The 16,933-nt window shown below is 38.6% G+C and overlaps 1 protein-coding gene across 6 annotated transcripts; it reads left to right on the forward strand.

Moving 5' to 3' along the window:
* Positions 1-790: 790 nt before the first annotated feature.
* LOC115753007 (pre-mRNA-processing factor 39-2) lies at positions 791-15,628 on the forward strand. Of its 6 annotated transcripts, none has more exons than XR_007199671.1 (13): positions 791-931; positions 1,231-1,331; positions 3,904-4,133; positions 5,451-5,618; positions 7,102-7,468; positions 7,562-7,705; positions 11,091-11,243; positions 11,331-11,447; positions 11,664-11,744; positions 12,150-12,299; positions 12,615-13,065; positions 13,162-14,557; positions 15,293-15,628. XR_007199671.1 is itself a non-coding variant. In XM_030691473.2 (13 exons), exons 1-12 carry the CDS (start codon positions 874-876, stop codon positions 14,388-14,390), a joined length of 3,249 nt encoding a protein of 1,082 aa, XP_030547333.1. In that variant the 5' UTR covers positions 791-873; the 3' UTR covers positions 14,391-14,394; positions 15,293-15,628. The 6 variants fall into 6 exon arrangements, 5 of the variants coding, with proteins under 5 accessions (XP_030547333.1, XP_048141023.1, XP_048141022.1 ...); XM_030691473.2 differs by having other exon boundaries at positions 13,162-14,394; XM_048285066.1 differs by lacking the exon at positions 15,293-15,628 and adding an exon at positions 14,902-14,961 and having other exon boundaries at positions 13,162-14,394.
* Positions 15,629-16,933: the final 1,305 nt, after the last annotated feature.

A 16,933-nucleotide genomic window follows, 5' to 3' on the forward strand; every position in this document is an offset into this window, starting at 1 on the left:
TAAGGAAAGATGACGTTTTATTCATGTAGATTTGCAGATGGAGGAATCGTAGCATGAGAGGCGCGGTATTTCACCTTAAGAGCATTCGAAGTTGCCTAAAGATTTGTTGGTCATCGACTCAACGAAGCCTTTGAATATGTCTAATTCGTTGTAGAAGCTATTGTTGTTGCTGTTGTAGTTGACACAGTTACAACGGTTGTGGGTGCACTTTGCTATCAAAGTTTTGAACCGTCTTCACCAAGCGGATCAAGCTCGGCTTGAACTTAGCCACTTTAATGGACACTGGGTCGAGGTTGCGAGGGGCGCGACGTGGAGAATCGAGCGAACAGTGAGGCCAATGCAGCCTTCGGGGTCTGAGGCGCGGTGGAGGATGTGGGTGCACAAGGCAGCGAGGAAGAAGACGAAGAACATGCAAAGAAAGAAAAGAGAGAAAGAGGGAAAATGAGGAAAAATAAAATAAAGTAAACGCAAAATGGGGCTCACGTTTGAATTTAATAATTGTCGGTGGATCTGATGTGCTAAAAGGTAATATCCATAAGGGTTGGGTTATCACAGACATAACACCATTTTAAGGACTGTGTTGGCAAGAAAATGAGTGGAAAAAGTGTGACAAAAAATATTTATGAATTTGAGGGAAATTCCCACACTTTATTCTTGGTCATGGCCATTGGTTTTTTTTTTTTTTTTTCACTTTAGATTTTTCACCTTTACATAAAAAAAATGAAAAAAGAAAAGAAATTTTGTTTCTTTTATTATCCCTCACCAAAAAATAAATAAATAAATAAATAAAAGGAAGTAGCTTCCGTTCCGCCACTGCGGTGGGCTTACTCGCCTGTCTCCGGCTGTAGACGACGGCGCGAGCTCTCTCGTCAGATGGAGGTGGAGGCTCCACAAGCTTCTGCTTCTCCCATGGCGGCTCACGCGTTCCACGGTAGGTTCTCTCTCGCACACACAAACACAGTTCGTGCACAGTCGTCTCTCCCGCTGAACTCTGCGAGCGCGATAGATTGCGTTGTGCTTTCCATCTTTTTAATCGCGATGCAATTTGAGCCGAGATTCGATGATTCTATCTGGAGCAAAGCGAGTGCGACGTGGTTGTGGTTGCGGTTGCGGCCCTCCTTTTGTGCCGCGTTTGTGATGTGAACCGCTTTCTCGGCCTGTTCGAGCGTTGGGCTTATGCTACTCTTTCTTTCTTTCCTTTTTTTTTTTTTTTTGTGTGTGCCTCTTCAGATGGTTTTGATGAGCTCCAGCTTCGCGATCTCGTGGCGAGCAGCTCGTTGAGCTTCGACGATTGGACTTCTCTGATTTCTGCTGTGGAGAATGCATATCCGGTAAGTTTAGTTGACCACCGATACACCTGATGACATTGCGTTTTCATATGCTTAAATTGGCAACCATTTAATGTTATAACGAAGGTATGGTGATTCTGGAGATACATGTTCAAATATGTTATCCGCAGCTTCTTTTAGTAATTCTCGGTAGCTGGTATACAGTTGATTCAGCAAAACTTATTCGAGGAGTTATTTGATGTTAGCAATCAGTATATTCTCATATAGGAAGTTAGCGTTGGCAACTCCATCCTACCCTTTGAATAAGTGAATGACCCAGAAGTTGAAAATCACTGAAGCGAAAATATCGCGGCAACTCCAAACAAATAATCATTTGAGCATATCCTTCCAAATTTTGCATGAAGAGCTTTCCTTGAGTTTTGTTTCTCACATATTACTGGCTTCTTTAGAAACCTCTCTTGCGCTAAGTCTCATGAATTTTATGGGAAAGTTGGTCAGAAGATTGTATGAGTTTCAACATGACACATAAGCTCAACTTCTAGCCCTTAAGGCAGATCTTGTATTTTGATCTAGTCATATATATTCTTTTGGCAAAGTCCTCTATCATCCAGTGGAAAAGAAACTAATTAAGAATTTATCAAGGTTTAATTTCTGCCTCAAATGATGCTCGCTTGATATTTTGTTCACAGAATCTGTTAGCATGCAAATTCCGTTAGAGATATGAATGAGGGTTAATGCAATCTTTAGCTGGGCATTTGAACGTATCTCTTGGAGCTCCTGTTGGCAATATTAGTCAGTTTATTCATTTGAGGTTGGCTTGTACTTTGAATTGTTAAATTAACTGAAACCTTCTCTATGGATTGGCGTTATTTAAAAAAAAGGTGTCTGGAATGAAATGTCGTCTTACCACTCAAAGAAATCTTAGCATGAAAGAAGTGGACATCCTGGAATGGATAATTACCCATGCTATGTTGTAGTGTTGATCCACAACACGTGTTCATGTTCCTAGATTGGTTATTGGAATCCCCACATTATCCTTAATCATCATTATACATCTTGGACAAGTATAGGTGTCTACTATCATCGTTAATCATTACTAATTCCACAAGCATTTTTTGGAGATTTCCGATAATTTCTCTGCTAGAAGAATTATTTGAGTGCATTCTAATTTCTTCAAGGCAAAAGCCTTTATGCATCCTGAATGGCAATTACGTACACCTCTACTCTCTAACTATTCACAATGTGAATTGCATGCTGATATCTAACAATAAAATGGTTTGTTCATTTAGTGCATTTACTACTTATTGTGTCTCTCTCAAATTATTTTATGGAAAAATTGAACTTCCAAAAAATAGTAGGTGTTAAGCTGAACTCCTTGAAAGCTTAAATTATGTGCTCCAAGCTCGGTGTAAACAAAAAGGTTTTTTCAGTGCTAGATTATGTTGCTGAGGATGAATATTAAAGTCTACTCCGTAGAGTGTTGTAATAATATCCATTCACCTTGTAAACTTGCTAAGATTCTGGCAGTACCAAAACAGCACCTAAATGATTTGCTGTCCAATTTGATAAAAGGTCTTGTGCACATCCAGTGATCACTTGAATTCAAATACTTTCAGGCATTCTTTTATAGACTAGTGATAGTGTTGAAATTTTGAAAGAATCTCCTGCAAAAATGAGGCCAATACATCAAAAGCTACGAGCGTCACCCACGGCTTGAGGTACAAGGATTACTTCCTTATAGCTGTTTCCTTCCCTGATCATAGATTCATAGAAAGATTAGATTAAAAAGTCAGTTCCTATGAAGAACATTCATAACTTGGTCCGAAATATATCTATGCTCCTCGTATGTTTTTCTTTTTAGTAACTAGATAGACGTAATGACTCTAATAATAACTTGAGTGCTTCTGTCACTACTTGTATAGATGCGCTTCTTGCATTATCATGTTGATCTTTGAAAATTTCCTTCCACTCCTCATACTTACTCAATTGTCTATTCTATTGTATCAAGGCTTCCTTAAGTCACGTTTTATTGTTTCATTTCTATGAGATTACTATCTTACTATGATCCAATTTCACGTTGCAAGGATGAGCCACTATCCTTAAAGTTGAAAAGCAATTTTAACTACCTCACTTACCGATGGTCCTGAAACACAATTAAAAGCCATGAGTTTCGGTGGTCAATTAATGTGCGTATTTTATTCAAGTTCTCTTATTTCCTAATAATATATGTTCTTTTTTTGTTGATTTAGTAGTTCCATTTGCAAATTCTCAATTTGACTGCATCAGGATGTATATTAAATGTGCACTAAGTACTGTCATGCAGTCTATGATTAATAAATTGTATTCATTGATGAAACTACATTTGCCTTGTTTTTTATGATTTAGACTTTAATAGCTCGCCAATGGCCATTATGGCTTTGAATGGAAATGCATGGATTTGAAATAAACTCAATGGCGGTGGCTAAACACTAAGGTCCTTTGTTTTTCTTTTACTCCAGTAAAAGAAAATGAACCTGGTGTGAATCAGCAAGGACCATTGAAAATTCTTAATGGTTATGAGAAATTATGGAATTAGTTTCTTAAGTCAATAGCATTTGTTTGAAATATTATGCAGGATGACATAGAAAAGTTGTGCCTGGTGTATGACTCTTTCTTGTGTGAGTTCCCATTGTGCCATGGATACTGGAGGAAGTATGCAGATCACAACATGCGCTTGTGCAGTATTGAAAAGGTTGTTGATGTGTTTGAACAAGCTGTACTGTCAGCAACTTATTCAGTTGATCTGTGGGTGGAGTACTGTCACTTCAGCATGGTGGCTTTTGAGGATCCAGATGATGTTCGTAGGTAATGGCAGTTCTACATGCTTAAGAACTTGATCAATAGTCCTGCAGCCATCATGTCTTCCAGGCATCCACATTGTTGATGTTTACAGATCTTTAATTCAAAAATGAATGATTGTGTACAATGTTATCTAAAGCAAATTCCTGATGCCTACTAGTCCTCCTTGAGGATTAGACTTGGATTTTTACTTTAAGGTTATCAGTTGATCTTTGACAAGGAATCCTCTATGAATTTGATGGAGGAGTCTCCCATTCCAAACATTGACAAAGAAAGGAAAAGAAAAGATTACTAGATCTGTGTATACCCTGTGGGTGTGCTATTGGGATGTGATTTGTTTGTACAACACTCTTTGTTTAGATCGAGTTGTAGGCTCTAAATGCATCTCTCAAATTTTCACCAAAATTCAAATTGTGTTCTACTGGTCATCATTTTAAAGATATGCTTCTCTGAAGTTCCATTTATGACACACATAAACTACATTGCTTTCTGCAATTATGCCACTTCGTATTTTAAGGTATATTCCTTTAGTGAAACAATACCTCCTCTTCAAAATTGTTACAAATCTTTTGACATTATAGGGTTAGGTGTGTGATATTGTAGCACATAGTCTCATATGCTGAGACTTGTTTGAACTGCTGATCAGTGTCTTATATTCGTTACTATGTGCATACTATTACTGGAGATGGATTTATTGTTTAAGTTCTTGAGTATATGCTGCAATGATTTCTAGCAAAAAGAAAAAATAACCAAAATCATCCTCAGCTTACTCTGATTTGTATGCTCTATTTTAAATTCGAGTAATGGTCTTCAATTCTAGAATACTCTATCTGTTAACTAATTAATAACTTAGCGATCTGATCTCTCTAGATTGCTCACTGCTGAACTCATAAAAGTTTTATCTGCTAGTCCAATCAAAGCGTGGGTTTGGAGCTGTCCTCTGTCTCTTACTGTTTGCGCTGCTTGTGTGAGTTTGTTTGCTTGCTTGTCTCTGTGTGTGTGTTTGCTTGTTTGCCTGTGCTTATTTGTGCTCATCTTGAGCACACACCCATTGCGTGAGTGTGGAGGGGCACGCCTTTTTTATCAGTTACTTGAGCTCCACACATCACCTATGAATGATGAGTGGCTGATTAGCGACCTTAACAGTGAGGATAATCACTATTCTGGGTACATTACTTATAGGGCAATTCAACAATTGATTTTACTTCTTGCATCGTCATTATCATCCCCATCATAATATTTTGAAATTTTCTTTTTCTAAGGAAAGAAAGCAACATCAATCTTCAATTGATTAACACCTTTTGACGGACTGTTAACTAACAGATTGTTCAGAAGGGGATTATCATTTGTTGGCAAGGATTACTTATGCCATTCCTTGTGGGATAAGTACATTGAATTTGAACTAGCCCAGCAACAGTGGAGCTCTCTCGCTCACATATATGTGCAGACTCTGAGATTTCCTACCAAAAAGTTACAATATTACTATGACAGGTATATCTCTGAGCTTCAACCTTGCACATAGATTCTGTACAAAAGGAGCAATATTATGTTAATTTTAGGCTTCTTTTAGGTGACCTGTTATCTTTTCTATTTCGTGTCAACTTGTCTTGTCTCTAAACCTTCTTGATTTAAAGTCTTTGTTGGAGAAACATTTGCTAGTAATGTACTGTTCATTCTACACCATGGTCTGACAGCAAACACAGCATATTGGTACCTCATTTCTTAATTTTTGGTGAATGAGAAACCTATTTTTTGAGAGTTTGAACTGTGAAGTCTAGGTAAAGCACCTATTCTGCGCAGTAATGGGGAAATGTCAAACTTGTAACAAGTGATAATGCTTAGCTGAAACCCTCTGTGTTGTATATATGGCCACTATTGGTATATTTGGCTATAGATGCAAGTTGCAGCAAATTTTTTTCAGCTTTCAATATACATGGATGAACAGGAGGTTCGAATCCTAGCTCGTTGTGCTTTGCTTAGTGCAAATGGCGTGCTGCATCTTTTGGGAACAAAGTCACCATAAGGAATGTAATAGATATGAACACAAAGCTTATTAACATAACAGCCAAATCAGAGCATAGATAGGTTGCATTTATGGCCATAATTTGTAGATTTGGCCGTAGATAGCCAGTTGTAGCAACTTCTTTCAGATTGCAATATATGGTTGAACAGGAGGTTTGGATCCTAGCTAATGCTTTGATTAGTGGAAGTTGCATCCTTGCGGCAAGTTTTAGGAACTTAAAACAAGATGATGAACGTAATTGATAAGAGCACAAAGCTATTTACATAACAGCCAAGTCTAAGCATGTGAATTTCCAGCCAATCTTTCTAAGCACCTAACGAACCTTCATCTAAACCATGAACACCTGATGTAGAGCTCTTTAATGATCTTTGACCTTTTCTCAGGGAGCAAAATAGCACCTCTTTTGGATTAATCATAAGAGGATACTGAATCATTATTTGCCTGCCTTATTATGTTCATAAATATTAACTGAAGTATAATTGAGTGACTCTGAACAAATGAAAATTTGATCTGCATATTCATCTATGATACTGTTAATTTGGTGTTTGGTAAGATCATGGCATGATGCAATGGAAGACCGTGACTTATACTTCAAATGACAGATATTTTGATATCTACGTCTAAATAAGGATCTGTATGTTCTGTCTTTTAAAATGGTACGGCTATGCATGTTCCTTAAAAATGAACAAGAGACCCCAATTCCAATGGATGCTCTCTCATAACGATCGGCATAATTTACTAAGTTGCATGTCTCACCAGGTCACCTCCTTTTTGGAGGTGGCGATTCATAGTCGATTGTGTGTGCCATTTAGTGTGTTATGGCATTGTTGATATGTTGATTTCAAGAATATGAAAAAGAACAAAGAAAACTTTTCACAGGAACCTTCTATGCTTTAGTTTGTTCTATGTTGTTAACTTCCTCTGTCTGTCCTCCTTCTTTTGCCTTTTCAGCTTTAAGAAGTTAGTCACCATTTGGAAAAAGGAGATAGTAAGCACAAGTGAGCTTGACTTGGAATTCAACCGCGAAAGTGAGATCCAGAGTGAAGTGCAAACATTTTATAAAGATGAGGAAATTGCCAGTGTTGTTGGAAATATGTTGGGTTCATCCAATGGCCTGGATAGGTCAAGGGCACTTCACAAGTACATGAAAATAGGAGAAAAGCTTTCCAAGGAGTCACACCAAATGGATGAAAAGATTTGTGGCTTTGAGTCATGCATTCGGAGACCTTATTTCCATATGAAGCCACTTGACGACAATCAGGTGGAAAATTGGCATAACTATTTGGATTTTGTTGAGAAGCAAGTTGATTTTGATTGGGTAATACTGGCATCCTAGTGCTCTTTTCCTGTGCCAACTGTGAACTTTTGGTCTCCATTGTTTCTTATGTGGGTACAGATTGATAATTTGTAGGCTGTTAAACTCTATGAGAGGTGCCTGATTCCTGCTGCAAACTATCCTGAATTTTGGATGCGTTATGTGCATTTCGTGGAAACCAAAGGAGGAAGAGAGTTGGCTAACTCTGCATTGGACAGGGCAGTGGGCATTTTTCTCAAGGTAAGATTGTCCATTACGTAAATTTAGATTCTCAAAAAATGCTGCAATGACATTGTTTTATGAATTGTTAGTTATTAATTCCTTTGCTATCCTCTTTTCTCGAAAAAGGGTTAGAGACAGTGTCATTCTTTCACATTTTTCCTTTTTTCTTGGATAAGATAAACAGGAGAGAAAATTGTTCAAGTACGTCTGGAGTATACAAGAACTGGAAAAAGAGACTGACATGACAAACTCTAATCCTAGAAAAGTATGCATGAAGATGCTTAAAACTGCAAGTTTGGTTGACTACTGTTAACCATTATTAACAAGTGCCCAAGATTTGAGGTTTATAGCCCACATTGAGATGCTTAAAGCTGCAAGTTTTGTTGAACATGGTTTATGGTTAATAATGCTAGGCCCCCAAGATTTGATGTTTGTCTTAAATTGCCCTCCCTCTTTCCCTGTTATTTAATTTCTTCCACCGTACTTTCGAAATGCGAGATTTTCCAGTCAAGACGAAATTGTTACTTGATGAAGGCAAATTTGTTTGTCATTTTGTTATATGACAATGCATTACTCAATCTCACCTATTTCAAAATGTCACTTTTTATGCTTTTTGGAGTTGAATAACTGATTTGTTGTTTAATTTTGATTCTGACAACATTTTTATGCATAGATTCCTGTAAATTGCCTAATCTAGTGGGGGCAATGAGAATATCTATTTACAGATCAGTGAACAGAGGGGAATGACTTTGGGATCTGGTGACAAATGCTTGGCAGATTCCTGTTGGCAATAGAAATTTGGGGTTGTCTGAATATTTGCCTAAGACCGAAGTGTTAACTAGTAAAAAAAGAAGAAGCCATATGGGGCAGAGTGAGACAAGCACTTAATTTTGGGGGAGAAAAGTGTAGTTAACCCTAATATTGATGGCTTCGTTTAGCAGGATGAATTATTTGGTTTTGCGTGAGAGCTTCTTTATTCTGGAGAATGGAAAATGTAGCTAACTGATCAGGCTATTAAGACGTAGTTTTGAATTGCAAGATTGCATTACTATAACCATTAATTTGTGGCTAGCGTGAGGGGGTGTTTTCTTGCTGCAACATGACAAATAGAATGACATGAATGTTAAAGGAAAAGTGGATTTGGGATGAAGTAAGGATGCACTTAGTTTGGGCTATCAGTTTCGATAATGAATGATTCTCTGTGGTTTGCCTGCTTAACCTATGTTTGGGAGGAGTCAGGAAGGGAAATTTGAATAGCAAATGTCTAGTATTTTAAACTGTATTGCCTCTCCCTTCTCATTGGAGTTTCAAAATATCCCCTTTTTCCACTCAAACTTTCACTCCCCATCAGTGTTTCCCATGACATAGCCTAAACTTGATGAAATAAGGATGCACTTAGTTTGGCCTATCAGTTTCGATAATGAATGATTCTGTGTGGTATGGCTGCTTAACCTATGTTTGGGGGGAGTCAGGAAGGAAAATTTGAATAGCAAATATCTAATATTTTAAATTGCATTGTCTCTTCCTTCCCGTTGTAGTTTCAAAATTTCCCCCTTTTTCCACTCAAACTTCCAATCCCCTTCACTCTTTCCCCCAAAATTGCCTAAAGTCCTGTTAGAAGAGAGCAAGGTAGCGCTGTTTTATGGCATGCAAAGTTGGGTGACGGAGCACTAATGTGTGCACAAAAGAGTGCGGTGGGGAAAAAATGCTTCTTGGTCATGTAGGCAAGTGCGAAAAGATAGGATTAGGAACAACTGTGTTCGAGGATCAGTTGGCATTGGTCGCCAGTGAGAATAGGATGGAGACTGTTGAGTTGGCTTGCTGAACAGTGGTCTCCTATGCTCCACTGTCAAGATGGAACTTTGATTGAAATGCAAGGTAAATGGGGTCAAAGGAAGATTGAAAGGATGTTGCAAGAGACTGGAAGAAGTGATCCTGAATATTGGAGCCTTTTAAAGACTTAATTAAAAAAGAGTGGTGACATAGGATTAAACCATGTAATCGGCTTAGTTGGTGCGATAAAGCTTGTTTGAGGTGGCAATGGTGACTGTTCCTGTAGTCAATAGAGCTTTCCAAGGAGTGGTGAAATTTTTCCTAATGGTTCTGTAGGAAATTTTACTTGATGTGATGTTTTACTTTTCTTTGTAAAATGGAATTTGGCGATAGCATGAATTTATAATGCATCGTGCAATGGACGACAAAGAAGTGATGTGTTCTCAACCCTGGTACAAGTAGGCTTAGTTAATTGAGCCAAGTAGTTAAAGCAAGAGAGCAAATTCCCTCTTTTGACTGTTAAGATAAGCCTGAATATAAGCTAGGGAGGACTGGGTTCGAAGGGAGCACCTAAATACCGCTCCCCACCTAGTGGTTTTATTTTTTGTATTGGTCATGATGCTTAACTATTTACGTTAGATCATTGTATGCTTGCTTATCTTGGTCCTCAACATGAATGAACACAAAACTCTGAATGCTGGATAAAATTTTCAAACTCCAGTGGGTAGCTTTTATTCTTGCTAGAGGGATGTGTTATTTTAGAATAGTGACAGCAATAACACATCCCACTCACTTTTTAATATATATGTATGGCTTTTCTAGAAGAATGTAGAGGCCACTTTATGACTGACTAATTCCGACAATGATCACTCTTATGCTGATTGCTTTTTCATCTTGTGTTTCACTGAAAATTGGTGGTTTCCAAAATTGTCATGAAATCAGCACCAAATCCGGTAGTGTTTGTAATTTATGCAGTTTTTATGCCAGAATTTTCTAAAATTCTGAAAGTGAACAGGGTAACTTTTTTACATTTAAATCTTGGTTAATCGTGTTAAAAGCACCATCTAGGGATCGACTGACGTAAATTCAGACTGGATGACCACAACCCACCTTGCAGCTCTATTAAACAAGCTCACTGAAAACTTTTCCTTGCCCACAGGCACATGAATTACGAACTGACACATCGTAACAAAGGCCCTATATAACCCGTATTCAATTGAGCGGCTACTCAATAGACCCATGAAGGCAGATGGTCCTCCATGCAAATGAGTGGATTCATTCACTTGATCAATTGCTCAAGCTAATCTAATATTTTTCACCATGTCCAAAGGTACATATTAAGTGCAATATGCCATGGAGTCAGACGGTATCAACAGATTCAAGGATTTGGATAAGCTTGTATTAAGTATGTTCGGAACCTCAATAATAGCACAGAGACAGTATGGTACATTAATAAAGAGGGCCCGTGCGTGGCGTGCATGCACTGATTTTCACCATGATTAACAGGACTTTATGGAAACTACTTCCTTATGGTTGTGATTTTATTTCTCTGCCTCAATGAGATTAGCTGAGACATTGATTTACTCATTCTGGGGAGAGAGCTTATTTGCCCTGTCATATGTCCTAACAGAGAATTCCAGTGATCCATGCATACAATGCCAGGTTTAAGGAGAAAATAGGTGATGTCTTAGGCGCGCGTGCTGCTCTTGTCCATATTCGTACAGAGCTGGATACTGACTTTGTGGAAGATGCCATCATGAAAGCAAACATGGAGAAACGCTGGGTAGGTGACCAAATTAATTGGCACAACCGACTTTGTTATTTGATGGATAATAGTTGTGTCACTTCTAATCGTTTTTGTTCATAACAGGGAAACCTTGTGACTGCATCGAATATATATGAAGAAGCGCTAAACAAGGCCATGTTGAACAAAAAATTTAATTCTCTACCCTCCTTATATGTGCATTATTCACAGCATTTGTATTTGGTATGATTGCAATAAAACTTTTGTTCCGATGAACAATATTGCCGTTCTATTTATGCCACTTTATAGTGCTTATGTAACAGTCGACACTTGCTTGTGCCATTTCACGATGTTATCAACGCCCTGCTAGTTTTTTTTTCTGATCGAAACTCTGCTAGTTCAATAGCAGTATATTGTCTTTGACAAATGCTTGTCTTCTTTGTTTCCCCATATTTACAGACAACTCGCAGTGCACATGCAGCGATAGATGTCCTGGTAGATGCTATTAAACATTTGCCTCATTGCAAATTGCTCTATGAGGTATTTCCATCCCTCATCATCCTAATCAAGTTCCCTCATCACTTAACCTTTAATCCTCAAATATATGTACTTGAGTCAAGAGCATGATTTGTGGCCCTTGTTGGCAACAACCACTGGTAGAACTCAGCATTTGTGGCAAAAGGAGATTCAGGAATCCAAGTTCGAAGTTTGAACTTGGTGTCAGCTGTCATAACTCAGCTGTTAGCTGTGACGGCGAAGTCACCAGTTGGCTAAGTTTTCTCTTGGTGCTGTCACATAAAATATAGCAAAATGTATTGCTGTAGACTTTTACCGGAATTTTTCCATGAGTAAAGACTGGTGTTGCCATACTATATTATCACTTTTCATGAACTCACCTTAAATCACATGTTATCTTCGCTGATTGTTGTTGATTATTGAATCCAGGAATTGATAAGATGTGCAATGAGCCAAGAAGGGATGGAACATATAAATATCATCGAGACTGTTATAGCCAATGCATTGTATTTGCAATCTAGCGAATCTCAAGTTTTGGACTCAAAAGATGGGGAGGATGTATCAAACCTATATCTAAAGGTGAAACTCTGTCTGTCATGCTTTGCGTTCATTTAGAACCCAAATAGGACTTTTATGGGTTTTTGTTTGGTTGAAGGGCGTTTGCATGTGTTCTTTTCGTAGTATTGTCTTGTCATTTGGTCATTTAAGTATCCTACAATCACAGTGCAGGCATAGTATCTTGAATTTATTTTTACTCTTTCTTTGGTATGGTCGATACTTCTGATACTCTTTTTGATACCCAATGTTACCTCATATGTCCTTGTATTGAATTAACGCACACAAGCAATCTGACAGGCGTTTTAGTAACTTGCTTGAGATGGTTTTTGGTGGCAGTATGTTGATCAATGTGGAAGCATTTATGATGTAATGAGGGCATGGAATTGGCATGTAAGAAAGTTTCCTCGTTCTCTGAGGACAAGTGTGTGTTCCCAAGCAACTACTAGTACCACTATAAAATCTTTCAAGATTGTCACCGAAGAGAAGCGAAGATCATGTGTGATTGAGCCTGATGAACCGTTGGGAGACTGTTGTAAAGTCCCATTAAAGCAGTCCGTTCAGGAGGATGGATCTTTAGTGCGAGTAAGAGGTGATCCATCTGAGCAGTTTAACCCAGGGGAAAGATACAGTAGTTTACCATTGCCAAGTCATGAGGTTCAATATGGCAGTGCTGCAATACATCCGCAAGACTCTGGAGCATCTGATGATGGTAAAAGTCAGAGAGCTCAAAATGCTTTACAGCAATCCAGAGATAATTCTCCCAATGGGTCAGATGTGGATCTAGTTGGTGACGAAGCTGACGATGTTAATAGTCAGAGAGCTCAAAATGCTTTACAGCAATCCAGAGATAATTCTCCCAATGGGTCAGATGTGGATCTTGTTGGTGATGAAGCTGCTAAGGAAGCTGAGTCAGTTCAATCTGATTTAACATGCTCCAAGGACAATAACCAATCAGGGCATGACATAACCAATAATGAGTTGATGCCACTTTCGCTTGGAACACTTTCTTTGCATCCTCAAGAAGATAGAACTTCTGGATCAATCTCCAATTCTTCTCATAATGGTGAAACTTCTGATGAGCCCCAGGTTACAAATGAAATCTTGCTTGTTGGTGGTTCTCGAGAAACTAGCCTGTCAAACGAGAGTTTGCCAGGGAGTGGCTACAGGAGTTACCAGGATCCAAAGAGGTCCAGTCCATTTGGCAGTCAAGGTTGTGATGGTGCTGATGCTCAAAGGCAAACAAATAATGCGACGTATAAAGGAAGCCATCATGATCATTATTCATCAGGGTCACTTCCAAACCAGCATGAGCCTGCCAATAGGGGTCAAAGCTGGCATCATGACAGAGTTCGCACGGATTCCAGATTTGGATCCCGTGGGCATTTACGGAGGAAATCACAACATCAACACGAGTCTTCTCAGTCAAGTCATGGACGAGGTAAAATGGGAGGTCGACCAAATCAGCAAGGAAAAAGCCCGTTTCACGCTGCAACTCAGGGTAATCCAATGTCACCTCATGCATGGCCTATGCAAAATGTGCAGCCACAGAGTTTCGCTCATGGACCTCAGTCTCAGTTGCCTGTACAATCTGCAATATACCCCCAAGCTCAGATGTTCCAGTACCCTCCACTTGATACTGAGCAATATGGGCAAATGCAGAATACCATAGCATATAATCAGATGTGGCAATATTATTACTACCAGCAACAACAATTTATGCAACAGCAACAGCAACCTCAGCAGCAACAGTCCCAGCATCAACAACTTTCACAGCAACCATATCAACAGCAACAAGTATTTTATCATCCACAGCAGCAGTGGCAACAGCAGCTGCAACTAAATCAACAATACCAGCAGCTGCAGGTCCAACAGCTACTTCCACATCAACAGTCCAATGACTACCAACAACTTCAGCAGCAAGAGCAGCCATGGCCATTGCGACAACCGTTACCTCTGAAACCCGACGCACTGGATGAACAGCAAGCGGAACATCATAATCAGGAGTCAGAGATGCCATGGGTACAGCAGCAGACGATACAGCAAGGGGCAGAAGTTGAAGAAGAGAAAAGAGGGGGAGTACAGGAGGCAGTGGACTCTGCATCAGAGATTTAGATAGGTAACAATGAAAATGTTATCCTTATTGTTTTTCAGTGGTAATTGTTCCGAAGGTTCAGGCTAAAAGTTAACCTGTCAATGGGTGCTTATTGAAAGTAGAATCACATTGCAAAATCTGACTATTCCATTATTTGAGATATGTTTCAGCTGAAATGTTTGATGAGGTATAGCTCGATGCATATAACAGTGTCTATCTTGAATGGGATAACATGCATACAAGTGAATGCATGTCATGCATTTCCAGAAAGAATGAATGAAGATGTGAAGCTGCGGACACATCATACACAAAATTGCTTTATTATTCATCTGCCTGTTGGATTTCTTTTCCTTAACAATATCCATGTGAAGCATTTTTGGGGTAAAGAAAATTCCGAACTAGAGTTGCATATATAAAGGAGAATCTTTTGTTCTAAGGATGAAATGCAGAGTCAGGCGACCATTGTGTTGGTAATGGATCTTGTGTAACGCAATGCAGCTGCATTTCACACAGTGTATGTTGGCTTTATAGTGTAACTGCTGCCTCTGCACAAGCGAGGGACCTTGCAGAGTGGCTGCCTGGCTTATCATGGCGTAGGGGATAACAGCAGGATTGGCTCTTGATTTTGAAATATGGAATGGGTAGATGTGGATGGCAGGACAACTTCCTGTTGGTGGAACCAGTTCGGTCACCAATATGATAGTTCTTTTGTTCAGCTATGGACTGAACTTGCACAAGCACTCTTGCATCTGATTTTTTGTTTTCTTGCGCCTTTTGATTCGAGGCCTTTACCTCGTATTTCACTTGCTTATGCTGTCCTGTTTTTCTTCTAACTGTTTCTTCAAGCTTCTTTCGTGCTTGCTTTGTCTTTTTCCAGAGATTGATTCTTGTAGTTGTTTCATTTCCATTGTACTTGATGCAGGCAATAGTCTGAGTTTATCTCTTCATCGGCTACCTTTATGTTCTTCATCCTGCAAAATAGGAATAGGTGGCCAAGTCGCCATGTTGTGCAAAATGAAGCTGCAATTGCCCTCAGATTCGACTCCCCAAGTCCCAATTCGACTTTGTGGCTGAGTCTTGTTTGGAATAGAGGGGAACCTTTTCGGAAGTTCACTCGATCGCTCATCATCATGAGGTATCTTATCATGTAATCCGCCCCCAGAATGTTCAGATTTAGCAGATTATCCGCCTAGCTTTATGGAATTTCTAATTTGCCCGAAAAGTATCTGAACTAGTTATTTGTAATTGATTTGATTTCCTGTAATTAATCTAACTTAATAACCCACTAATTGTACTGTAAAAATTATAATGAGGCTGCCCGAGAGCTGTTTCACTTTGTAAATTGCAAAAAATGGCCCTAGGCGTGTCAAAATTTTCGAAATGCTACTCTTAGGCCTAGTTTTGCCACTCTTAACGTTTTTCCTAATTGCAATGAAGTCTGATTAGCTATCATCCAAACATATTATAGACCCGTAGAAAAAATTTCAAATCAAGCAAGGGATAAAAGATGTAAGTTAATCCACGAAGTGCATATAAAATTAACCACAAAAGAAACCTAATTAGCAAGCATCAAACACCCAAGTTCAACGGTGCCAAGTAAATCGATCTAGCTTTTCCCGCTAGAGTTTTCACCAAGTTTTCACTTTTCTCTAATCGAAAAACTTTAACTGATCAAAGCTTTGAGTCCTTGAAATTGTTTATATTTCAAAATGTACCCGGTTTGGTAAAAATGACAATATGAAAGTTTTACCTTATAATACACTTGATAAGGTAACAACAAAAGTTTAGACATCTCAAATTGGAGACAGCATGGGAACTTGGTTGCAAATAAAATTTGACTTGGAAGCTTTTTTTTTTTTTGGACCTTCCTAGGTAGTAGAAAATAGAATTTTTGAAGGTGAAGATGTGTACAGGGAGGCAGCGTTCATCCGAGTGAAGAAAGATGAGAACGAATCCGTTCTCATTTTGCACCTGTTTTTTTTTTTTTTTGGTCGGCTCATTTTGCACCTTTAAGGACAATTAAACGGCTGTTAAAGCAAACGCGCCATTAATGATGTCATTTGCTAGCTAAATTCTCTTTTGAAAATTTCTGAATGTTAGATAAATTCAATTGGAAATATCAACTACACTAAAGTATTCATTCGATAATCTGTGCAAAGAATTCAAAGAATGTCGAAATCACTTGTGTAATCGCTTGCTTAAGCAATTAACGAAGTGTGCATTACAATGGCATGAATACAAATTGAGATGAGAGGTACCGAACTGATGGGAACTAAATTACTCCTAACAAAAAAATAAATTTGTGGGTATTGATAATGTCAGATAACTTTGCCAAAATGCAGTGACCCAGAAGTAAGTCTAAACAAACAAAATGGCAAGAAATCACGTGAAGAAAGAAAGAATTGGCGCCGGGCTTGATCTAAATCGACAGAGGAGTTTGTAGTGCAAAACGGGAACAAAGTAGAGGAGAATTCTGCCTCGAAATACGACTCGCTAATACATGAAATGAGACATATTATTGACATTCTTTTCTGGCATTTTTAAAAAAGAAAAGCTTAGCTTA

This window comes from Rhodamnia argentea, chromosome 9, assembly GCF_020921035.1.
Source record: "Rhodamnia argentea isolate NSW1041297 chromosome 9, ASM2092103v1, whole genome shotgun sequence".
NCBI lineage: Eukaryota > Viridiplantae > Streptophyta > Magnoliopsida > Myrtales > Myrtaceae > Rhodamnia > Rhodamnia argentea.

What these genes read in the sequence shown, in the direction of transcription:
- LOC115753007 (XM_030691473.2), top strand. Translation starts at nt 874, where the DNA reads ATGGAGGTGGAGGCTCCACAAGCTTCTGCTTCTCCCATGGCGGCTCAC. An exon ending in CAGTGGGCATTTTTCTCAAG is followed by an intron (nt 7,706 to 11,090) that starts GTAAGATTGTCC and finishes ATGTCCTAACAG; the next exon opens with AGAATTCCAGTGATCCATGC. An exon ending in ATTGCAAATTGCTCTATGAG is followed by an intron (nt 11,745 to 12,149) that starts GTATTTCCATCC and finishes TATTGAATCCAG; the next exon opens with GAATTGATAAGATGTGCAAT.